The sequence below is a fragment of the Tachyglossus aculeatus genome, chromosome Y4 (assembly GCF_015852505.1).
Source record: "Tachyglossus aculeatus isolate mTacAcu1 chromosome Y4, mTacAcu1.pri, whole genome shotgun sequence".
In the NCBI taxonomy this organism is placed as follows: Eukaryota; Metazoa; Chordata; class Mammalia; order Monotremata; family Tachyglossidae; genus Tachyglossus; species Tachyglossus aculeatus.
In genome coordinates this window covers 4,085,829-4,111,755 of record NC_052096.1, presented here as the reverse complement: position 1 = coordinate 4,111,755, position 25,927 = coordinate 4,085,829, and the positions used below count along the sequence as shown (strand labels likewise).

General features: G+C 47.8%; 1 protein-coding gene and 6 non-coding genes across 7 annotated transcripts; 4 read left to right on the top strand and 3 right to left on the bottom strand.

Annotated features, from left to right (window-relative positions):
• The first annotated feature begins 448 nt into the window (after positions 1 to 448).
• BORCS6 (BLOC-1 related complex subunit 6) lies at positions 449 to 24,718 on the top strand. Its single transcript, XM_038768232.1, has 4 exons — positions 449 to 491; positions 2,097 to 2,186; positions 11,682 to 11,792; positions 23,030 to 24,718. The coding sequence occupies exons 1-4, from the start codon at positions 449 to 451 to the stop codon at positions 23,896 to 23,898; spliced, it is 1,113 nt and encodes a 370-aa protein (XP_038624160.1). The 3' UTR covers positions 23,899 to 24,718.
• On the top strand, positions 2,125 to 2,196 carry TRNAW-CCA. Its single transcript has one exon. It is a non-coding gene; the product is annotated as a tRNA-Trp (tRNA).
• Positions 6,156 to 6,237, bottom strand: TRNAS-GCU. The gene has a single exon. It is a non-coding gene; the product is annotated as a tRNA-Ser (tRNA).
• Positions 9,906 to 9,977, top strand: TRNAM-CAU. The gene has a single exon. It is a non-coding gene; the product is annotated as a tRNA-Met (tRNA).
• On the bottom strand, positions 12,848 to 12,919 carry TRNAG-UCC. Its single transcript has one exon. It is a non-coding gene; the product is annotated as a tRNA-Gly (tRNA).
• TRNAD-GUC lies at positions 15,617 to 15,688 on the bottom strand. The gene has a single exon. It is a non-coding gene; the product is annotated as a tRNA-Asp (tRNA).
• On the top strand, positions 17,264 to 17,335 carry TRNAM-CAU. The gene has a single exon. It is a non-coding gene; the product is annotated as a tRNA-Met (tRNA).
• Positions 24,719 to 25,927: the final 1,209 nt, after the last annotated feature.

Below are 25,927 nucleotides of genomic sequence, written 5' to 3'. Positions count from 1 at the left end.
AACGAGGCAACATATAGAGACGGTCCCTACCCCACAACGGGCTCACAGTGTAGAAGGGGGAGACAGACAACAAAACAAAACATATGGAAGAGATCTCCCTCCTGCCGTCCAAAATCTATCCCCTCTATCTGTGCCCTTTAATTTATTGATTTCTATTCACTCATTCGTATTTATTGAGCGCTTACTGTGTGCAGAGCACTGTACTAAGCGCTTGGGAAGTACAAGTTGCCAACATATCGAGACCGTCCCTACCCAACAGTGGGCTCACAGTCTAGAAGAGGGGGAGTTTTCCCCTGCGGTCCGAAACCCAGATGCAACCAGAGAGCCTCCGATCAATCAGTCAATCAATCGTATTTATTGAGCGCTTACTGTGTGCAGAGCACTGTACTAAGCGCTTGGGAAGCACAAGTTGCATACACACTCTTTCTGAGGCAAACGCTCCATCACTATGAACCGTTACAGCCCCGAGAAAAAGCTGGAGGTGTGTGTGGGTGAGCCAATCTGCCCCTCTTTTTGCAAAGGAATAACTTTACTTTCCTGCCAGACACAATGTTTCAGGACAACGAAATCCCAGCCGGTGCAAAAAGTCTCTAATAAAAAAAATACTCTAATAAATACTCCAATACTCTAATAAAAAATACTATTAATGTCCGTCTCCCCCTCCATTCATTCATTCAACCGTATTTATTGAGCGCTGTGTGCAGAACACTGTACTAAGCGCTTGGGAAGTCCAAGTTGGCAACATATAGAGACGGTCCCTACCCAACAGTGGGCTCACAGTCTAGAAGGGGGAGACAGAGAACAAAACAAAGCATATTAACAAAATAAAATGATTAGAATAAATATGTATAAATAAGATAAATAAATAGAGTAATAAATACGTACAAACATATATACATATCTACAGGTGCTGTGGGGAGGGGAAGGAGGTAAGGCAGGGGGGATGGGGAGGGGGGGGGAGGGGGAGAGGAAGGAGGGGGCTCAGTCCGGGTTTTTTGTTGGTATGTTTGGTTCTGTTCTCTGTCTCCCCCTTTTAGACTGCGAGCCCACTGTTGGGTAGGGACTGTCTCTATGTGTTGCCAATTTGTACTTCCCAAGCGCTTAGTACAGTGCTCTGCACATAGTATGCGCTCAATAAATACGATTGATTGATTGATTGATTGAGGGGGCTCAGTCCGGGAAGGTCTGGCTCAGTTTGGGAAGGCCTCTAGACTTCCAGGTAGGGAATGTGTCTATTTATTGTTCTAGTGCACTCTCCCAAGCGCTTAGTACAGTGTTCTGTACATGTTAAGCGCTCAGTAAGTCTTCTAGACTGTGAGCCCACTGTTGGGTAGGGACCGTCTCTATATGTTGCCAACTTGGACTTCCCAAGCGCTTAGTACAGTGCTCTGCACACAGTAAGCGCTCAATAAATACGATTGAATGAATGAATGAATGAGTGAATGAATGAATGGATGGGTGAAATGCCTGGAATGCCCTCCCTCCCCACGTCCACCAAGCTAGCTCTCTTTCTCCCTTCAAGGCCCTACTGAGAGCTCACCTCCTCCAGGAGGCCTTCCCACACTGAGCCCCCTCTTTCCTCTCCCTCTCCCTCGCCTCCGCCTTACCTCCTTCCCTTCCCCACAGCACCTGTATATATGTATCTATGTTTGTACGTATTTATTACTCTATTTATTTTACTTGTACGTATCTGTTCTATTTATTTTATTTTGTTACTCACATATTTGTTACTCTATTTATTTTACTTGTACACATCTATTCTATTTATTTTATTTTGTTAGTATGTTTGGTTTTGTTCTCTGTCTCCCCCTTCTAGACTGTGAGCCCGCTGTTGGGTAGGGATCGTCTGTATATGTTGCCAACTTGGACTTCCCAAGCGCTTAGTACAGTGCTGTGCACACAGTAAGCGCTTAATAAATACGATTGATGATGATGACCTCGTGCTGTGGGCAAGGCGCATGCGCGAGAGGGGCGGGAGTGGGCGTGACCTCCAGGTCACGTGTCTCCCCAGAGTTTGCGATTGGATGGCGAGGGGGAAAGGGGGCGGGGACTAGGGGGACGCTCCGCCCCTCAGTGCGCAGCCTCACACTGTTCAGAGTCCCGTTCGAGCTGCGACAGCGTGGTGGCCTCGTGGCGCAACGGTAGCGCGTCTGACTCCAGATCAGAAGGTTGCGTGTTCAAATCACGTCGGGGTCAAAATTTTTGCTTTTTCTGCTCTAAAATGCCTTCCCGCCGGTTTGTTTTTCCCCAAGCTCAAGTCAAGTCTCTGAAGTGGTTTCATCGTGGAATAAAATGTAGCGAATCAAGCCGGAATCACACCCCCAAAAATGACCAGAACAGTGCTTTGCACATAGTAGGCGCTTAATAAATGCCATCATTCACCTGTATATATGTATATGTGTTTGTACATATTTATTACTCTATCTTACTGTCCCCATAGCACCTGTATATATGTATATATGCTGGTACATATTTATTACTCTATTTATTTATCTTACTGTCCCCATAGCACCTGCATATATGTATATATGCTGGTACATATTTATTACTCTATTATTTATTTATTTATTTTAGTTGTTCATATTTATTTTATTTATTTTACTTTGTTAATATGTTTTGTTTTGTTGTCTGTCTAGACTGTGAGCCCGCTGTTGGGCAGGGACCGTCTCTATATGCTGCCAACTTGTACTTCCCAAGCGCTTAGTACAGTGCTCTGCACACAGTAAGCGCTCAATAAATACGATTGAATGAATGAATGACCATTAGATAATAATAATGGCATTTATTAAGCGCTTACTATGTGCAAAGCACTGTTCTAAGCGCTGGGGAGATTACACGGTGATCAGGTTGTCCCACGGAGGGCTCACGGTCTAACAGTCTTAATCCCCATTTTACAGATGAGAACTGAGGCACAGAGAAGTTAAGTGACTTGCCCAAAGTCACACAGCTGACAATTGGCGGAGCTGGGATGAATGCCCCTTAATCAATCAATCAATCGTATTTATTGAGCGCTTACTGTGTGCAAAGCACTGTACTAAGCTCATGGGAAGTACAAGTTGGGCCTTTAGGCCGTAAACTTTAGGCCTTTACGGCCTTTAGGCTGTAAACTCGTTATGGGCAGAGAATGTGTTTATTTTTATAGTATCGTCATTCAATCGTATTTATTGAGCGCCTACTGTGTGCAGAGCTCTGTACTAAGCGCTTGGGAAGTACAAGTTGGCAACATAGAGAGACGGTCCCTACCCAACAGCGGGCTCACAGTCTAGAAGGGGGAGACGGACAACAAAATAAAATATATTAACAAAATAAATGGAATAGTAATTATGTACAAGTAAAATAAATAGAGTAATAAATATGTACAAACATATCTACAGGTGCTGTGGGGAGGGGAAGGAGGTAAGGCGGGGGGATGGGGAGAGGGAGGAGGGGGAGAGGTACTTTCCCAAGCGTTTAGATCAGTGCTCTGCGCACAGTAAGTGCTCAATAAATATGAATGAGTGAGATCATTACTTGTGTAATAATAATAATAATGGTATTTGTTAAGCGTTTACTGTGTTGCAGAGCACTCGGGGGTGGGGGGGATACAAGGTAATTAAGTTGTCCCACGAGAGGCTCACAGTCTTAATCCCCACTTTACAGATGAGGGAACTGGGGCACAGAGAAGTTAAGTGACTTGCCCAAAGTCACACAGCAGACAAGGGGCAGAGCCGGAATTAGAACCCACGACCTCCGGCTCCCAAGCCTGCGTTCTTTCTACTGAGCCACGCTGCTTCTCTACCCTTCGGTCACTTGGTATTCAGCCCACCCTCAGAACCACAGCATTTATCACAACTTTTCTGTGCCTCAGTTACCTCATCTGTAAAATGGGAATTAAGATTGCGAGCCCCACATGGGACAACCTGATCACCTTGTATCCTCCCCAGCGCTTAGAACAGTGCTTTACACATAGTAAGGGCTTAACAAATACCAAAATTATTATTATTTTAATATCTCCCTCTCTAGACTGTCAGATCGCTGTAGGCAGGAAATCTGTTTTACCAACTCTGTTAAAGTGTACTTTCCCAAGCGCTCAGTACAGTGCTTTGCATATAGGAAGCTCTCAATAATTGACCGAGCTTTTCCTCTCTGTTTCTTCCTCCGACCCCATCTCTGTGCCCCTTTCCCAGGATCTGTAATTTATTTATTTCTGTTATTGTCTACCTCCCCCTCTAGATTGTAAACCCGTGAATAAATGCCATCCATTGCTGGATTGATTGAATGAATGATTGTGGGCAGGGAACTTGTCTACCAGTGCAAGTATTAGCGTCACTGGCTGCGACTATCTACATATCTATTCTATTTATTTTATTTTGTTAGTATATTTGGTTTTGTTCTTTGTCTTCCCCTTTTAGACTGTAAGCCCACTGTTGGGTAGGGACTGTCTCTATATGTTGCCAATTTGTACTTCCCAAGGGCTTAGTACAGTGCTCTGCACATAGTAAGCACTCAATAAATACGATTGATGATGATTACTATCTCTGCAAGGATAGCAAATGACCCTCCTATTGTACTAGGCTGTTGAGAGACGAACGAAGAAAGTTCAAGATGCCCCCCCTGCCCTCAAGGTACTTGCAATTTAATGGGGGATAAAGTCAGCCTGAAGTGACTCCCACACTATAGCTAAGAGTGGGATTATTAGCTGGAATAAGACGCCAAGGCATAAAGCACATAAATGCACAGGAAGAAAGACCCCTGTCTGTTCAAGTGGTGGTGGATTGATATCAGGAATCTAGGAAAAACTTTGGAGGCCTTTCATCATCATCAATCGTATTTATTGAGCTCTTACTGTGTGCAGAGCACTGTACTAAGCGCTTGACAAATACCAAAATTATTATTACTTTAATATCTCTTTGTCTCTTCATTTCCATCATCAATCGTATTTATTGAGCGCTTACTGTGTGCAGAGCACTGTACTAAGCGCTTGGGAAGTACAAGTTGGCAACATCTAGAGACAGTCCCTACCCAACAGAGGGCTCACAGTCTAAAAGGGGGAGACAGAGAACAAAACCAAACATACTAACAAAATAAAATAAATAGAATAGATATGTACAAGTAAAATAAATAAACAAATAAATAGAGTAATAAATATGTACAAACATATATACATATATACAGGTGCTGTGGGGAAGGGAAGGAGGTAAGATGGGGGGATGGAGAGGGAGACAGGGCAAGGGCCTAGGACTCAGAAGACATAGTTTCTAACCTTGACTCTGCCACTTGTCTGCTAGGTGACCTTGTGACTGTATCCAACCTCATTAACTTGTATTCATTCATTCATTCAATCGTATTTATTGAGCGCTTACTGTGTGCAGAGCACTGTACTAAGCGCTTGGGATGATGATGATGATGGCATTTATTAAGCGCTCACTATGTGCAAAGTGCAATTTGGCAACATATAGAGACGGTCCCTACCCAATAACGGGCTCACAGAGCTTACAACAAGGGCCTGTCACATAGTAAGTGCTTACCAAGTACCATGATTATTATGTACTGATCTGTTATTTATTTTTGTTTATTTATTTATATTAATGTCTGTCTCCCCCTCTAGACCCTAAGCTTGCTGTGGGCAGAGAATGTGTCTGTTTAGTCTTATAGCTTACTCTCCCAAGTGCTTACTACAGCACTTTGCACACAGTAAGCGCTCAATAAATAAATAAATGACTGAATGAAGATTACCTTGTGCAAGTCCCTTAACTTATCTGGGCCTCGGTTTCTTCATCTGTAAAATGGGGATTCACCATCCGTTCTCCCTCCTCCCCAGACTGTGAGCCCAATGTGGGACAGGGGCTGTGTCTGACCTGCTTAACTTTTGTCCACCCCAGTGACGATCCTCGACCCCGTCTCCAGTCCCAGCACATAGTAGGCGCTCAACAAATAGCACAATTGTTATTATTGGCACCTGCAATGCTTACTGAACCCTTGGGAACATACAATAGAAATAAAAGACCGAACTCCTGCCCTCGAAAAACTTGAAAAGCTAGAGGAACGGGAATATGGAGGCAGTGAGATATCTTTTTCCAGTAAGAGGTTACAACCACCCCAACCTAATAAAAGGATGCAACACCCCAAAAGGTGAGTTAATAAAAGGATGCAACACCCTAAAAGGTGAGTTCCTGCGACGAGGATGGGATTCGAACCCACGCGTGCAGAGCACAATGGATTAGCAGTCCATCGCCTTAACCACTCGGCCACCTCGTCCTCTCTCTTTTTTTCCCAAACCTCATCCCTCTTTGCACGCACCTGCTGTGGAATACCGGGAAGGAGAGGAAAAAAGAGGGAAATGATCAAACAGACGAAGGCAAGGAACTGAGGGACAACTAGAAGGAACAGTCAGTAGAGGATTTCGACAGAAAATGGGGTCATGGGGAGCTGGGCGTGGACAGTTGGGGCGTGGGCAGAATTAGGGTGGAAATTGATATTCTGGTGGGGATGAAGAATGGAGATAAAATTGAGGGTCGAGGGTGATTTGGGAATTAGGGGATGGGATGGGGCCAGGATTTCAAATTGGGTTTCAATCAATCAAGAGTGTTTATTCATTCATTCATTCACTTGAGCGCTTACTGTGTGCAGAGCGCTGGACTAAGCGCTTGGGAAGTCCAAGTTGGCAACATCTAGAGACGGTCCCTACCCAACAGTGGGCTCACGGTCTAGAAGGGGGAGACAGAGAACAAAACAAAACGTATTAACAAAATAAAATAGAATAAATATGTACAAATAAAATAAATAGAGTAATAAATACATACAAACATAGATACATATATCCAATACGTTTATTGAGCGTCTACTGTCTGTAGAACACTACTAAGCTCTTGGGAGAGTACCATATAATAGAGTTGGTAGACACTTTCCCTTTCTTTCATGGATTCAATCGTGCTTTTTGAGCGCTGTCTGTGAGCACTTTAACGACTTTAGATTCTAGAATAATTATTATAATAACTATTATGATTAGAGGTCCGTTCCCACTACGAGTTTACAGCCCAGGGTTTAACGAGGTTTTACATTTATCCTAAAACTCGGCCTGCCTCTTCCCCTCCTCCCTCTCTCCCCCGCCTTACGACCTCCCCTTCCCCACAGCATCTGTATATATGTATATATTTGTACGTATTTATTACTTTATTTATTTATTTCACTTGTACATATCCTATTTATTTTATTTTGTTAATATGTTTTGTTCTGTTCTCTGTCTCCCCCTTCTAGACTGTGAGCCCACTGTTGGGTAGGGACCGTCTCTCTATGTTGCCAACTTGTACTTCCCAAGCGCTTAGTACAGTGCTCTGCACACAGTAAGCGCTCAATAAATTGATTGATTGATAGATTGATTCCCGGATTAACCCCATCAGGCCCGGAACCTACAGTTCCTCAGTTCCCTCATCTGTAAAATGGGGATTAAGACTGTGAGCCCCCCGTGGGACAACCTGATCACTTTGTAACCTCCCCAGCGCTTAGAACAGTGCTTTGCACATAGTAAGCGCTTGATAAATGCCATTATTATTATTATTATTATTATTATTACAGTAGCTCCAGCGCTTTCCTCGCCGCCAACACCTGGGATGGGATCAGATTTGGGGTTCCAAATCTCGGGGTTAGGGGAGAGTGTGGAGAGATGTGGGAGTTGGGTAGGTATCCGTCTCTGTATGTTGCCAACTTGGACTTCCCAAGCGCTTAGTCCAGTGCTCTGCACACAGTAAGCGCTCAATAAATACGATTGATTGATTGATTGATTGATTGATTTCCACTCTTCAGTGCTTGGTTTTCCTAGAGGCGCCGCTCCTCTCAGAGAAGCAGGATTCCCGGTTCCCGTTCCCCAGCCCCGGCTTTATCTTTCCAGGCTCCTGTGATTTTTCCCTGGGACCCAGGCGTCCGGCCCGCTAAATTCCAAGTCTATGTATATATGTTTGTACATATTTATTACTCTATTTATTTATTTATTTTACTTGTACATAGCTATTCTATTTATTTTATTTTGTTAGTATGTTTGGTTTTGTTCTCCGTCTCCCCCTTTCAGACTGTGAGCCCACTGTTGGGTAGGGACTGTCTCTAGATGTTGCCAATTTGTACTTCCCAAGCGCTTAGTACAGTGCTCTGCACACAGTAAGCGCTCAATAAATACGATTGATGATGAGGATGATGATGATGGGTGACCCACCTGCTGCAATAACCAGTGGCGGCCACGGGGAGGCGCCACAGACCGTGGAAAGTCTGGAATTCGGGGTTGGGCGACGCAAAATTTCATTCATTCACTCAATCCTATTTATTGAACGCTTACTGGGTGCAGAGCACTGTACTAAGCGCTCGGGAAATACAGTTCAGCGATAACGGGCCTACCCTCTGGAATTTAACTTTGTCCTGTCCAGAGACCGGTCAAGCGGGCCAGTGGGAGCCCAGAGTCCTAATCAATCAATCAATTAGTAATAATAATAATAATGGCATTTATTAAGCGCTTACTATGTGCAAAACACTGTTCTAAGCGCTGGTGAGGTTAATCAAGCAATCAATCGTATTTATTGTGTGAGCCTTCTATTTTATTTTTTTAGTATGTTTGTTTTGTTCTCTGTCTCCCCCTTTTAGACTGTGAGCCCACTGTTGGGTAGGGACTGTCTCTATATGTTGCCAGTATATGTTGGCAACATATATTGCCAACATATATAGACTGTCTCTATATGTTGCCATAAATGATGATGATGAGCCCACTGTTGGGTAGGGACTGTCTCTATATGTTGCCAACGTGTACTTCCCTTGTGCGTAGTACAGTGCTCTGCATACAGTCAGCGCTCAATAAATACGATTGATTGATTGATTGACTGATTAAGCGCTTACTGTGTGCAGAGCACCGTACTAGGTTTCAAATCCCGGCTCCGCCAATTGTCAGCTGTTTGACTTTGGGCAAGTCGCTTCACTTCTCTGTGCCTCAGTTGCCTCATCTGTAAAATGGGGATGAAGACTGTGAGCCCCACGTGGGACAACCTGATCACCTTGTAACCTCCCCAGCGCTTAGAACAGTGCTTTGCACATAGTAAGCGCTTAACAAATGCCAATTATTATTATTATTATTATTATTATTATTATTATTATTAAAATGGGGATTAAGACTATGAGCCCATGTGGGACAACCTGATTACCTTGTATCCCCCCCCCCCCCGCCGCCAGCGCTTAGAATAGTGCACAGGCTTTGGAGTCAGAGGTCATGGGTTCAAATCCCGGCTCCGCCAATTGTCAGCTGTGTGACTTCGGGCAGGTCACTTCACTTCTCAGGGCCTCAGTTGCCTCATCTGTAAAATGGGGACTGTGAGCCCCCGGTGGGACAACCCGATCACCTTGTAACCTCCCCAGTGCTTAGAACAGTGCTTTGCACATAGTAAGCACTTAATAAGTGCCATCATTAATAGTGCTTGGCACATCGTAAGCGCTTAACAAATACTTAACACACATACCCACACACCTCCCCCCAACACACGTACACTCCACAGAAACACACCCACCCACACATACACACACCCCTACACCTCCCACACACACCCACACAACTAGATCTCTCTCTTTCGCTCTCTCTCTCATCATCATCATCATCATCAATTGTATTTATTGAGCGCTTACTATGTGCAGAGCACTGTACTAAGCGCTTGGGAAGTACAAATTGGCAACATATAGAGACAGTCCCTACCCTACAGTGGGCTCACAGTCTAAAAGACAGTGGGCTCACAGTCTAAAAGACTCTCTCTCTCACACACACACACACACACACACACACACACACACACACACACACACACACACACACACACAAAATCATATGTATTATTGTAGAATTCCATTACTTTCATCATTTGTAGCACAAAAAAGAGATCAGAAAAGGATTGTTTGCAGTTAGCAGAGTGGCGCAGCGGAAGCGTGCTGGGCCCATAACCCAGAGGTCGATGGATCGAAACCATCCTCTGCTACTGAAATATTTTTTCTCCCCTGCCCCCTCCTAAGGAGTGGAGGATTCCTGGGGAGATGAGCATGAACGAAGTTGGCTGTGTGATCCCCTTGCTGTCATCTGCAAGCCAGTGATCATCAATCGTATTTATTGAGCGCTTACTGTGTGCAGAGCACTGGACTAAGCGCTTGGGAAGTACAAGTTGGCAACATATAGAGACAGTCCCTACTCAACAGTGGGCTCACAGTTTAAAGCTTGTATCTATCCCAGCGCTTAGTAGAGGGTCTGGCATCCGGTTATTCAGTCTTATTTATTGAGCGCTTACTGTGTGCAGACCACTGGGCTAGGCGCTTGGGAGAGTACAAAACAACAATAAACAGACATCATCATCATCATCAATCGTATTTATTGATTGTTATTAAACAGATATATTCCCTGCCCACAACAAACTTACAGTCTAAGGGGGGGAGATGGGCATTAACAGAAATCAATACATGACAGGTAGGGATATAAGTGCTGTGGGGCCGGGGTTGGGGGGATTAATAAAGGGAGAAAGTCAGGGCGACACAGAAGGCTGTGGGAGAAGAGGAAAGGAGGGTTTTAACAGGGAAGGCCTCTTGGAGGAGTTATGCCTTCAATACGGCTTTGGAAGTGGGAGAGTTATAGTCTGTCGGATAATAATAATAATAATAACAATAATAATAATAATAATTGTATTTGTTAAGTGCTTACTCTGCTGAAGGCACTATCCAAAGCGCTGGGGTGGATATAAGCAAATTGAGTTGGACATAGTCCGTGTCCCATGTGGGCCTCAGAGTCTCAAGTTAAGCGCTTAACAAATACCATAAGAAATTTTTTTTTTAAAAAAAATTGCTGTCCCTGTTCCCCTCCTCTGCTGCTACCTCTGGTTCATCCATCCATCCATCCATCCATCCATCCATCCATCCATCTCTCCGTCTGTCCGTCCATCCATCCAATCGTACTTATTACTTTGTGAAAAGCACTATACTCATTCATTCATTAAATCGTATTTATTGAGCGCATACGGTGTGCAGAGCACTGTATTAAGCACTTGGGAAGTACAAGTTGGGAACATATAGAGACGGTCCCTACACAAAAACGGGCTCACAGTCTAGAAGGGGGAGACAGACAACAAAACAAAACATGTGGACAGGTGTCAAGTCATCAGAATAAATAAAAGTAAAGCTAGATTCATTCATTCATTCAATCGTATTTATTGAGCGCTTACTGTGTGCAGAGCACTGTACTAAGCACTTGGGAAGTACAAGTTGGGAACATATAGAGACGGTCCCTACCCAAAAACGGGCTCACAGTCTAGAAGGGGGAGACAGACAACAAAACAAAACATGTAGACAGGTGTCAAGTCATCAGAATAAATAGAAGTAAAGCTAGGTGCACATCATTAACAAAATAAATAGAATAGTAAGTATGTACAAGTAAAATAAATAGAGTAATAAATCTGTACAACTATATATACAGGTGCTGTGGCGAGGGGAAGGAGGTAGGGCAGGGGGGATGGGGAGGGGGAGAGGATAAAGGGGGGTCAGTCTACAGACACATTCCCTGCCCACAAGGAGCATTGATACTCCTGGCGGGCTGCCAAAGTCTCTTGCAAACCCCATTTCCCTGTCCATTCCTGTCCAAAGCTGGGAATGCCCTCTTCATTCTTTTCCTCTATCAAAGCGGTAATGAAACCCACCGCCAGATCCCCTTTTTGGGGCCTGCGAGGAGGAAGGAAGCCATGGCAAGGGCCCGGCCATCACAAGGACGGGGGATGAGAAGAGGGAGAAGAAGGGTGAAGAAAAGGAGGATGAGAGTGGGCGGCAGGAAAAGGAGGGAAAAGTACCTGAAACCAAAGAAGGAAAAGTACAAAAGTAGTGTACTTGGGAGAGTACAATATTACAATCAATCTGTGGAAGGTGCCCGGGCTTTGGAGTCAGAGGTCATGGGTTCAAATCCCGGCTCCGCCAATTGTCAGCTGTGTGACTTTGGGCAAGTCACTTAACTTCTCTGGGCCTCAGTTACCTTATCTGTAAAATGGGGATTGAGACCGTGAGCCCCAAGTGGGACAACCTGATCACCTTGTATCCTCCCCAGTGCTTAGAACAGTGCTTTGCACATAGTAAGCGCTTAACAAATGCCATTATTATTATTATCAATCGTATTTATTGAGCGCTTACTGTGTGCAGAGCACTGTACTAAGCGCTTGGGAAGTACAAGTCGGTAATGCAAAGAGACAGTCCCTACCCAACAGCGGGCTCACAGTCTAGAAGAGCGGGCTCACAGTCTAGAAGACTGTGACTGTTTATTACAATAAACAAACATTCCCTGCCCACAACGGTAATTATTATCATTATTACTACTGTACTTGTTAAGCGCTTACTATGTGCTATTATTATTATTATTATTATTATTGTACTTGTTAAGCTCTTACTTTGTGCTATTTTTATTAATAATACTACTATCATTACACTTGTTAAATGCCTACTACGTATCCTATTTATTTTATTTTGTTAGTATGGTTTAGTTCTCTGTCTCCCCCTTTTAGACTGTGAGCCCACTGTTGGGTAGGGACCGTCTCTATATGTTGCCAATTTGTACTTCCCAAGCGCTTAGTACAGTGCTCTGCACATAGTAAGCGCTCAATAAATACGATTGATGATGATTGATGATAAACTGTCCTAACCGCTGAGCACTGTTCTAAGCGCTGGTGTCCCGTCCTGTACAAGATGGGGATCGCGTTTTCCCAAATGCGGGGTGGGATAGAGGGACAGAGACATAATCTGAAAGAAAGGGAGAGGAGAGGAAAGCAATAGAGGGCAAGGAGAACGCGGTGGGAAAAGCAAAAATATTAATAATAAAAAGGGAATTTGCGTTGGCCGGGAATCGAACCCGGGTCAACTGCTTGGAAGGCAGCTATGCTCACCACTATACCACCAACGCTTGCTAGAAGTAATTTTTTCAAAACACCTCTAAAGGGTGACAAGTGAATTTAAGCTCTGCAAATATTAATTCCTGGGACCTAGACGAAGTTAGGAAATAGCGAGATTTCAGCGTCAAAGAGATAAATGAAAAAAGTTTTGGAGGGCGAGGAAAGCAGACGTGGAGACAAAAAGACGCAGACACCGGAGCAACTAAGCTCCTTGTGGCAGGGAATGTTTATTGTTCCAGTGTCAATCAATCAATCAATCGTATTTATTGAGCGCTTACTATGTGCAGAGCACTGTACTAAGCGCTTGGGAAGTAGAAATTGGCATCACATAGAGACAGTCCCTACCCAACAGTGGGCTCACAGTGTCCTCTTCCAAGCGCTTAGTACAGTGCCCCGCGCTCAGTAAGCGCTCGATAAATACGATTGAATGAATGAAAATCGTGTTAAGGCATTCCCCCTCTAGACTATATGCTCCTTGTGGGCAGGAATCGCTTCTTGACTAAGCCCCCCTTTCTTCTTCTCCCACGCCCTTTTATGTCATCCTGACATAGAGGACTTTTAGACTGTGAGCCCACTGTTGGGTAGGGACTGTCTCTATATGTTGCCAATTTGTACTTCCCAAGCGCGTAGTACAGTGCTCTGCACATAGTAAGCGCTCAATAAATACGATTGATGATGATGATGATAGAGGCCTTCCCAGACTGAGCCCCTTCCTTCCTCTCCCCCTCGCCCCCCTCTCCATCCCCCCATCTTACCTCCTTCCCTTCCCCACAGCACCTGAATATATGGATATATGTTTGTACAGATTTATTACACTATTTATTTATTTATTTTACTTGTACATATCTATTCTATTTATTTTATTGTGTTAGTATGTTTGGTTTTGTTCTCTGTCTCCCCCTTCTAGACTGTGAGCCCAACTGTTGGGTAGGGACTGTCTCTAGATGTTGCCAACTTGGACTTCCCAAGCGCTTAGTACAGTGCTCTGCACACAGTAAGCGCTCAATAAATACGATTGATTGATTGATTGATTGACTTGCTCCCTGTATTCATCCCCCCTACCAAACCCACAACACTTATGTCCATATCCAGCGCTTTGCACATAGTAAGCGCTTAACAAGTACCATCATTATTATTATTATCTCTAATTCATTTATTTATATTAATGTCTGTCTCCCCCTCTAAACTGTAAGCTCGTTGTGGGCAGGGAATGCGTCTGTGTATTGTTCTGTTGGACTCTCCCAAGCGCTTAGTACAGTGCTCTGCACACAGTAAGCGCTCAATAAATACGATTTGATGAATGACTATTGTGTTGCAGTCCCCCAAGCGCTTAGTACGGTGCTTGGCACACAGTAAGCTCTCAGTAAGTACAATTGATTGATTGTTTGCTGTTCCTCCCCCTCCATTCATTCATTCATTCATTCAATCGTATTTATTGAGCGCTTACTGTGTGCAGAGCACTGTACTAAGCGCTTGGGAAGTAAAAGTTGGCAACATATAGAGACTGGCCTTGGTGACTAGGCTAGAGGGTAGAGACATTCCGGTTCTTGACGTTTCCCTCGGCCCTGTCGTTAAGTCAGTGGAATTTGTTGAGCGCTTACTGTATGCAGAGCACTGTCCTAAGCGCTTGGAGATTCCTAGAGCTTTCTCATGCAGCTCCCAATGAAGAGGGAAAGAAAAATCCGTCCTTGGTGAAAGGGAGAAAAGAGGGAGGGAGGGGAAAGAGTATAGGCTCGTTGTGGAGAGGGAACGTGTCTACCACCTTGCTATATTCTACTTTTCCAACCCCTTAGCACAGTGCTGTGCACATAGTACTTCACTTCTCTGTGCCACAGTTCTGTAAAATGGGGATTGAGACTGTGATACTTCATCATCATCATCATCAATCGTATTTATTGAGCGCTTACTGTGTGCAGAGCACTGTACTAAGCGCTTGGGAAGTACAAGTTGGCAACATCTAGAGACAGTCCCTACCCAACAGTGAGCTCACAATCTAAAATGGGGAGACAGAGAACAAAACCAAACATACTAACAAAATAAAATAAATAGAATAGATATGGACAAGTAAAATAAATAGAGTAACAAATATGTACAAACATATATACATATATACAGGTGCTGTGGGGAAGGGAAGGAGGTAAGATGGGGGGATGGAGAGGGGGACGAGGGGGAGAGGAAGGAAGGGGCTCAGTCTGGGAAGGCCTCCTGGAGTAGGTGAGCTCTCAGTAGGGCCTTGATACTTCGCTTCTCTGTGCCTCAGTTCCCTCATCTGTAAAATGGGGCTGGAGACTGTGAGTCCTACGTGAGACAGAGAATATGTCCAACTTGTTTGCGGGTATCTACCCCAGCGCTTAGTACAGTGCCTGGCACATAGTAGGCGCTTAACAAATACTATTATTAATCAATCAATCAATCAATCAGTCATATTTATTGAGCGCTTACTGTGTGCAGAGCACTGTACTAAGCGCTTGGGAAGTACAAGTTGGCAACATCTACAGACAGTCCCTACCCAACAGTGGGCTCACAGTCTAAAAGGGGGAGACGGAAAACAAAACCAAACATACTAACAAATTTTATTATTATTATTATTAGTGCTGTTACAGTGAGAGCTCAACAAATGCCATCGATCGATTGATTGATAAAAGAGGGAAAGAGGAAGAGGAGGAGGAGGAGGCGGCGGCCTAAATTCAAGAAAAAGGGAATTAACTCTCCCCGTCGGGGAATCGAACCCCGGTCTCCCGCGTGACAGGCGGGGATACTCACCACTATACTAACGAGGAATGAATTAAACGGATTTTGTTAGGAATCCAAGTCAAAAGCAGTCAAATGTAGGGTCTTTTACAGAAGAGAACGAAAGAGTAAGAGAAATTTGAAAAAGTGCAGCCCCCAGACTTGACCAAGAACGCATAGCTATAGGTAAGGCCCACCCAAACCCACGCATATGCACACATTTAACAAATAATACCATGATTCATTCAATCAATCGTATTTATGTATATACATATATGTATGCATATATGTTTTTACGTATTTATTACTCTATTTTACTTGTACATATTCTATTTATTTTATTTTGTTAATATGTTTTGTTTTGTTCCCTGTCTCCCCCTTCTAGACTGTGAGCCCACTGTTGGGTAGGGACCGACCCTACATGTTGCCAACCTGTACTTCCCAAGCGCTTAGTACGGTGCTCTGCACACAGTAAGCGCTCAATAAATACAATTGAATGAATGAATGAATGAATTTATTGAGCCCCTACTGTGTGCAGAGCACCGTACGAAGCGCTTGGGAAAGTACAATACAACAATAGTGACATTCCTTGACCACAGTCAATCAATCAATCAATCGTATTTATTGAGCGCTTACTGTGTGCAGAGCACTGTACTAAGTGCTTACGTTAAGGTGACCACAGCGAGCTCACCGTCTAGAGTGGGGAACACAAACATCAACAGAAATAAATAAAATGACAGATATGCACATAAGCGCTTTGTGGCTGAGTCGGGGGAGAGCAAAGGGGGCGAATCAGGGCGAAGCGGAAGGGAGTGGGAGATCAGGAAAAGTGGGATCCTTGATCATTATTGGTATTATAAATAATGTGCTCCTTGTGGTATTATAAATAATGTGCTCCTTGTGGGCAGGGAATGTGTCTGTTGTTGCACCGTCGTCTCCCAAGTGCTTGGTATAGTGCTTTGCACACAGTAAGCACTCAATAAATGCGATTAAATGAATTATGCATATCTGTTGCTGTCTTTCATCTCATGGGGCTCACAGTCTTCATCCCCATTTCACAGATGAGGTAACTGAGGCCCAGAAACTAATAATGCCTCTTATTAGTCTTATTAGAGACTAATGAAATGCCCTCCCTCTGCCCATCTCTTCCTCCCTTCAAGGCCCTACTGAGAGCTCGCCTCCTCCAGGAGGCCTCCCCAGACTGAGCCCCTTCCTTCCTCTCCCCCTCGTCCCCCTCTCCATCCCCCCATCTGACCTCCTTCCCTTCCCCACAGCACCTGAATATATGTATATATGTTTGTACAGATTTATTACACTATTTATTTATTTATTCTACTTGTACATATCTATTCTATTTATTTTATTTTGTTAGTATATTTGGTTTCGTTCTCTGTCTCCCCCTTGTAGACTGTGAGCCCACTGTTGGGTAGGGACCGTCCCTACATGTTGCCAACCTGTACTTCCCAAGCGCTTAGTACGGTGCTCTGCACACAGTAAGCGCTCAATAAATACGATTGATTGATTGATTTCATCTCAATCTTCCTTTTGGCTGGCCCTTCCGGTAAGATTCAAGCTTCCTCTATAATAGATGTATCTCGAAATTTAGACAATTATTGAAGTTGTATAGCAGAGTGGCGCAGCGGAAGCGTGCTGGGCCCATAACCCAGAGGTCGATGGATCGAAACCATCCTCTGCTAGTAAAATATTATTTTTCTTTCAAATCCCTCTCGGCCCGACAGACACTTCCTCTTCCAGCCAAAACCCATCGCTCCGACCCGACTAATCTCTCATTTCCTTTTATCCCACTCCCTTCTACGTCGCCCTTACACTAGAAACTTCACCCTGATTTGTCAATCAATCGTATTTCTTGAGCGCCTACTGTGTGCAGAGTAGACTGTGAGCCCACTGTTGGGTAGGGACTGTCTCCATATGTTGCCAATTTGTACTTCCCAAGCGCTTAGTACAGTGCTCTGCACATAGGAAGCGCTCAATAAATACGATTGATGATGATGATGATGCAGAGCATTGTACCAAGCGCTTGGGTGACTAAACGGAAACAATAGCATTTATGTCCATACCCGTAATTTATTTATTTATAATAATGTCTGTCTCTTCCTCTAAACTGTAAGATCGGTGTTTGGGGTTTTTGCGGGGGGGTTTATGGTGTTTGTGTCAGCTGTGTGACGTTGGGCAAGCCACTTAACTTCTCTGTGCCTCAGTTACCTCATCTGTAAAAGGGGGATGAAAACTGTGAGCCCCCCATGGGACAACCTGATCACCTTGTAACCTCCGCAGTGCTTAGAACAGTGCTTTGCACATAGTAAGCGCTTAATAAATGCCATTATTATTATTATTATTATTACCTTATTATGTGCCAGACACTGCGCTTAGCGCTGGGGTAGGTAGAGACACGCTAGTTAATAATGTTGGTATTTGTTAAGCGCTTACTACATGCCAAGCACTGTTCTAAGCGCTGGGGGGGGGGGTGGCAGGAGGTAATCAAGGTTGTACCACGTGGGGCTCGCAGTCTTCACCCCCATTTTACAGATGAGGGAACTGAGGCCCAGAGAAGTTGTGACTTGCCCAAAGTCACACAGCTGACAAGTGGCAGAGCCGACATTAGAACCCACAACCTCTTTCTACTGAGCCACGCTGCTTCTCTAGTTCTAGTTGTGCACAGGGAATGTGTTTACCAGATCTGTTGTGTGGCACTGTCCCAAGCGCTTAGTACAGTGCTCTGCCCACAGTGAGCACTCAAGAAATACTATTGATGGACCTCTCATCATCATCATCATCAATCGTATTTATTGAGCTCTTACTGTGTGCAGAGCACTGTACTAAGCACTTGGGAAGTACAAGTTGGCAACATATAGAGACAGTCCCTACGCAACAGTGGGCTCACAGTCTAAAAGGGGGAGACAGAGAACAAAACCAAACATACTAACAAAATAAAATAAATAGAATAGATATGTACAAGTAAAATAAATAGAGTAATAAATCTAATCTCTTATCTAAGAGAACTAATCTAAGAGAACTTCTTTTTCTTCTATTTTTCGCAATCGGTTGGCATGTGGCACTTATACTGCGGTATGGACGTGGGTAACGCCGGGGTTAGGATTTCGATCTTCACCCAGAGCATATTTAATAATAATAATAATAATGGCATTTATTAAACTTTTACTATGTGCAAAGCACTATTCTAAGCACTGGAGAGGTTACAAGGTGAGCAGGTTGTCCCACTTGGGGCTCACAGTCTTAGTCCCCATTTTACAGATGGGGTAACTGAGGCACAGAGAAGTCACAATAGGCAGAACCAGGATTTGAATCCATGACCTCTGACTCCAAAGCCCGGGCCCTTTCCATTGAGCCACGCTGCTTCTCAAGCTTAAGTGCTTAGTACAGTGCGAGCGCTCAGTAAGGTGCAAGCGCTCCGCACACAGTAAGCGCTCAATAAATACGGTGGAATTCATTCATTCATTCAATCGTATTTATTGAGCGCTTGCTGTGTGCAGAGCACTGTACTAAGCGCTTGGGAAGTACAAGTTGGCAAATTATGAATGAAGGATCTTTTTAGGGAGCGGGGACTGGGAAGGAAAAGTTGGATCTTTAGCGTAAGTTCTTCGAGATCCCCTAACAGTGATTAAGAGAAGCAGCGTGGCTCGATGGAAAGAGCACGGAATTGGGAGTCGGAGGTCATGGGTTCTAATCCCGCCTCCCCCACTTGTCAGCTGTGTGACTTTGGGCGAGTCACTTCACTTCTCTGGGCCTCAGTTCCCTCATCTGCAAAATGGGGATTAAAACTGCGAGCCCCATGTGGGACAGCCTGATCACCTTGTATCCCCTCCAGCGCTCAGAACAGTGCTTTGCACATACTAAGCGCTTGGGCGAGTCACTTCCCTTCCCCATAGCACCTGTATATATGTTTGTACATATTTACTACTCTATTTATTTTACTTGTATATATCTATTCTATTTATTTTATTTTGTTAATATGTCTTGTTTTGTGTTCTGGCTCCCCCTTCTAGACTGTGAGGCCACTTTTGGGTAGGGACTGTCTCTGTATGTTGCCAACTTGTACTTCCCAAGCGCTTAGTACAGTGCTCTGCACACAGTAAGCGCTCAATAAATACGATTGATTGACTGATTGATTCTCTGGGCCTCAGTTCCCTCATCTGCAAAATGGGGATTAAAACTGTGAGCCCCCCGTGGGACAACCTGATCACCTTGTATCCCCTCCAGCGCTCAGAACAGTGCTTTGCACATACTAAGCGCTTGGGCGAGTCACTTCCCTTCCCCATAGCACCTGTATATATGTTTGTACATATTTACTACTCTATTTATTTTACTTGTATATATCTATTCTATTTATTTTATTTTGTTAATATGTCTTGTTTTGTGTTCTGGCTCCCCCTTCTAGACTGTGAGGCCACTTTTGGGTAGGGACTGTCTCTGTATGTTGCCAACTTGTACTTCCCAAGCGCTTAGTACAGTGCTCTGCACACAGTAAGCGCTCAATAAATACGATTGATTGACTGATTGATTCTCTGGGCCTCAGTTCCCTCATCTGCAAAATGGGGATTAAAACTGTGAGCCCCCCGTGGGACAACCTGATCACCTTGTATCCCCCCCAGCGCTTAGAACAGTGCTTTGCACATACTAAGCGCTTGGGCGACTCACCTCCCTTCCCCACAGCACCTGTATATATGTTTGTACATATTTATTACTCTATTTATTTATTTTACTTGTACATATCTATTCTATTTATTTTATTTTGTTAATATGTCTTGTTTTGTTTTCTGGCTCCCCCTTCTAGACTGTGAGGCCACTGTTGGGTAGGGACTGTCTCTATATGTTGCCAACTTGTACTTCCCAAGAGCTTAGTACAGTGCTCTGCACACAGTAAGCGCTCAATAAATACGATTGATTGACTGATTGATTCTCTGGGCCTCAGTTCCCTCATCTGCAAAATGGGGATTAAAACTGTGAGCCCCCCGTGGGACAACCTGATCACCTTGTATCCCCCCCAGCGCTTAGAACAGTGCTTTGCACATACTAAGCGCTTGGGCGACTCACCTCCCTTCCCCACAGCACCTGTATATATGTTTGTACATATTTATTACTCTATTTATTTATTTTACTTGTACATATCTATTCTATTTATTTTATTTTGTTAATATGTCTTGTTTTGTTTTCTGGCTCCCCCTTCTAGACTGTGAGGCCACTGTTGGGTAGGGACTGTCTCTATATGTTGCCAACTTGTACTTCCCAAGCGCTTAGTACAGTGCTCTGCACACAGTAAGCGCTCAATAAATACGATTGATTGATTGATTGATTCTCTGGGCCTCAGTTCCCTCATCTGCAAAATGGGGATGAAGACTGTGAGCCCCCCGTGGGACAACCTGATCACCTTGTATCCCCCCCAGCGCTTAGACCAGTGCTTTGCACATACTAAGCACTTAATAAATGCCATTATTATTGTTGAGGGGGGGCGGGGGGAGGGGAGCGTGGCCCTTTAAGAGAACCGAAGCGTTCAGGGGCTGCGCGCGCAGCTGTCCAGCGCCCTCTCCCGGCCGCCGGCGTTCAGGACAACCTGATCACCGTGTATCCCCCCCAGCGCTTAGTACAGTGCTTTGCACAGACTAAACGCTTAATAAATGCACAGGGAAGCAGCCTGGCTCAATGGAAAGAGCACGGACTTTGGAGTCAGAGGTCATGGGTTCCAATCCCGGCTCCGCCACTTGTCAGCTGTGTGACTTTGGGCAAGTCACTTCACTTCTCTGGGCCTCAGTTCCCTCATCTGTAAAATGGGGATTAAGACTGTGACCCCCCCTTGGGACCACTTGATCACCTTGTAACCTCCCCAGCGCTTAGAACAGTGTCTTGCACATAGTAAGCTCTTAATAAATGCCATTATTATTATTATTATTGCGAGAGGGCGTGGGGCGTGGGGAGGGGAGCGTGGCCCTTTAAGAGAACCGAAGCGTTCAGGGGCTGCGCGCGCAGCTGTCCAGCGTGGGGAGGGAGCGCCTGCCGTGGCCCTTTAACTTAACTTCTCTGTGCCTCAGTTACCTCATCTGTAAAATGGGGATTAAGACTGTGAGCCCCACGTGGGACAACCTGATCACCTTGTATCCCCCCAGTGCTTAGAACAGTGCTTTGCACACAGTAAGCGCTTCACAAATACCATCATTATTATTATTATTAAGAGTGGGAGGGGAGCGTGGCCCTTTAAGAGAACCGAAGCGCTCAGGGGCTGCGCGCGCAGCTGTCCAGCGTGGGGAGCGCCTGCCGTGGCCCTTTAAGAGCGGGAGGGGAGCGTGGCCCTTTAAGAGAACCGAAGCGCTTAGGGGCTGCGCGCGCAGCTGTCCAGCGTGGGGAGGGAGCGCCTGCCGTGGCCCTTTAACTTCTCTGTGCCTCAGTGACCTCATCTATAAAATGGGGATTAAGACTGTGAGCCCCACGTGGGACAACCTGATCACCTTGTATCCCCCCAGTGCTTAGAACAGTGCTTTGCACACAGTAAGCGCTTCACAAATACCATCATTTATTATTAAGAGCGGGAGGGGAGTGTGGCCCTTTAAGAGAGCCGAAGCGCTGTGGGGCCCTTTAAGAGCGGGAGGGGGCGTGGCCCTTTAAGAGAACCGACGCGGCTCAGGGACTGCGCGCGCAGCTGTCCAGCGTGGGGAGGGAGCGCCTGCCGTCGCCCTTTAAGAGAACCGACGCGCTCAGGGGCTGCGCGCGCAGCTGTCCAGCGTGGGGAGAACGCGCCTGCCGTGGCCCTTTAACTTCTCTGTGCCTCAGTGACCTCATCTGTAAAATGGGGATTAAGACTGTGAGCCCCACGTGGGACAACCTGATCACCTTGTATCCCCCCAGTGCTTAGAACAGTGCTTGGCACACAGTAAGCGCTTCACAAACACCATCATTTATTATGAAGAGCGGGAGGGGAGCGTGGCCCTTTAAGAGAACCGAAGCGCTGAGGGGCCCTTTAAGAGCGGGAGGGGGGCGTGGCCCTTTAAGAGAACCGACGCGCTCAGGGGCTGCGCGCGCAGCTGTCCAGCGTGGGGAGGGTGCGCCTGCCGTCGCCCTTTAAGAGCGGGAGGGGAGCGTGGCCCTTTAAGAGAACCGAAGCGCTGGGGGGCCGTTTAAGAGCGGGAGGGGGCGTGGCCCTTTAAGAGAACCGACGCGCTCAGGGGCTGCGCGCGCAGCTGTCCAGCGTGGGGAGGGAGCGCCTGCCGTGGCCCTTTAAGAGCGGGAGGGGAGCATGGCCCTTTAAGAGAACCGACGCGCTCAGGGGCTGCGCGCGCAGCTGTCAAGCGCCCGCTCCCCGCCGCCGTCAATCAGTTCTCCCTGCCGCCGGCGCCCCAGCCAATCGGCACCCTGCCTTTAAGGAGGGGCACGCCCCTTCCGGTCCCTTTCCGCCTTCCGCCAGCCAATCGGCGCGCGTCTCTCGCCGAACGGGGGGCGCTCCCCGGCGCTCTTAAAGGGGCCACCGCCCCCCTTAACGTGTCCGGAGCCATTTCGGCCGGTCCCGGGCCCCTCCGTCGGCATGGACCGGCCGCCGGAGACGGGGCTTCCCCCGGACAGGAGCGACGGCCCTTCCTCCCGACGGGAGGTTGGAAGGAGCTTCGACGGCGGGCCCGGCTTGGGGGAGGAAGAGGGGGATGGAGAGGATGTCGTCGCCCGGGGAAACCGGCCGTTCCGGCTGCAGGACAGCCGCAGCTTGGACGGGCTGAGCGGGGCGGCGGGGGTTGGGCCGGAGGCGGGGGGGGCGGCCGGGGGGCGGCGGGCCACCATCTCCAGCGCCCTGGAGCTGGAAGGGACGGTGAGCCGCCACGGCCACCTGACCCACTTCGTGGCCAACAACCTGCAGCTGAAGATCCGGCTGAGCGCGGCGGCGGCGGCGGCGACCCCCCCGCAGCCCCCGCCGCCGCCGCCCCGCATCCCGCCCATCGACCCCGAGGTGCTGCGGGACCTGGAGCGGCTGAGCCGGGAGGTGGGCGGCCGCGTGGACCGCCTCCTCGGGGGCCTGGGCGGGGCGGTGCAGGAGCTGACGGCGCTCAGCGTGGGCTGCATCCAGACCTACCGCGACGCCGTGGACTCGCTGGGCGAGGCCGTGGACATGAGCATCAAGGGCATGTACACGCTGCTGGCCCGCTGCGAGGAGCTGGACCGGGCCCTGCAGCCCGTCCACGCCCTGGCGCGACAGGTCCGCGACATCCGCCGCACGCTGGAGGTCCTCGAGGGGCTCTGCAAGTGACCCCCCCCCCGTCCAGACCCCCGCCCCGACGCCAAAGGGGCCGCGCGGACTGCCTCCCACCCGGGGGACGGGGGGCTCCCGGGTGATGGGGACCCGTCTCCCGCGGCAACGAAGGACCGGTCGGAGAGGGGATGCAGGACGGGGGGCTCCCGGGTGATGAGGACTCGTCTCCCGTGGCAACGAAGGACCGGTCGGAGCGGGGATGCAGGGACGGGGGGCTCCCCGGTGATGGGGACCCGTCTCCCGTGGCAACGAAGGACCGGTCGGATAGGGGATGCAGGACGGGGGGCTCCCGGGTGGTGAGGACCCGTCTCCCGTGGCAACGAAGGACCGGTTGGATAGGGGATGCAGGGACGGGGGGCTCCCCGGTGATGGGGACCCGTCTCCCATGGCAACGAAGGACCGGTCCGACCGGGGATGCAGGGACGGGGGGCTCCCGGGTGATGAGGACCCGTCTCCCATGGCAACGAAGGACCGGTTGGATAGGGGATGCAGGCCTTGGGGAGGGGGGGGCTCCCGGATGATGAAGACCCGTCTCTCATGGCAACGAAGGACCGGTCCGAGTGGGGATGCAGGCCTGGGGGATGGGGGGCTCCCGGGTGATGAGGACTCGTCTCCCATGGCAACCAAGGACCTGTTGGAGCGGGGATGCAGGGACGGGGGTCATCCGGGTGATGAGGACCCGTCTCCCATGGCAACCAAGGACCTGTCGGAGCGGGGATGCAGGGACGGGGGTCATCCGGGTGATGAGGACCCGTCTCCCATGGCAACGAAGGACCGGTCGGAGCGGGGATGCATGGACGGGGGGCTCCCGGGTGATGAAGACCCATCTCTCATGGCAATGAAGGACCGGTCGGATAGGGGATGCAGGCCTGGGGGACGGGGGGCACCCGGGTGATGAGGACCCGTCTCCCATGGCAACCAAGGACCTGTCGGAGCGGGGATGCAGGGACGGGGGTCAAACGGGTGATGAGGACCCGTCTCCCGTGGCAACGAAGGACCGGTCGGAGCGGGGATGCAGGGACGGGGGGCTCCCGGGTGATGAGGACCCGTCTCCCGTGGCAACGAAGGACCGGTTGGATAGGGGATGCAGGCCAAAGAGACCCGAGGAGGGGGGAAGCCCGGGTGATGAGGACCCGTCTCCCATGGCAACGAAGGACCCGTCGGACCGGGGATACAGGCCAAAGAGACCCGAGGAGGGGGACGCCTGGCTTTCTTTTTTTTTCCGCCTCCCACCAGAGCCACCTTGGACGGTGGAGTTCCCGGCGTCGAGTTTTTCTCATCCGGATCCGCCCCGGTTTGGGGGCTTTAACGAGTTTTGTGGAATTAAAACGCCGCTGCTGAGCCCCGAGGCTGTGTGTGTTTGGCGGGGTGGGGGGCCGGGACCCCTGGGTTTAGGGGCAGCCGAGAAATCCTGCTGCTGGAAGGGGACACGCCGGGGTGCCGGGAGAGGAGGGGGCGGGAAGCCTTGGGGGGAATGGAGAAGAGGGGGACGGGATGGAAGTTCGAATCGCAGGCGGTTTGACTAGCCTGATTCATTCAATCGTAGTTATTGAGCCCTTACTGTGTGCAGAGCACTGTGCAGAGAAGCAGAGCGGCTCAGTGGAAAGAGGCTTTGCAGTCAGAGGTCATGGGTTCAAATCCCAGCTCCGCCAATTGTCAGCTGGGTGACTTTGGCAAGTCACTTCACTTCTCTGGGCCTCAGTTACCTCATCTGTAAAATGGGGAATAAGACTGTGAGCCCCCTTTGGGACAACCTGACCACCTTGTAACCTCTCCAGCTTTTAGAACAGTGCTTTGCACATAGTAAGTGCTTAATAAATGCCATCATTAAATAAATAAAGAAATCCCATCAGAGAAGCAGCGTGGCTCAGTGGAAAAAGTACGGGCTTTGGAGTCAGAGGTCATGGGTTCAAATCCCAGCTCCACCACTTGTCAGCTGTGTGACTTTGGGCAAGTCATGTAACTTCTCTGGGCCTCAGTTCCCTCATCTGTAAAATGGGGATGAAGACTGTGAGCCCCACGTGGG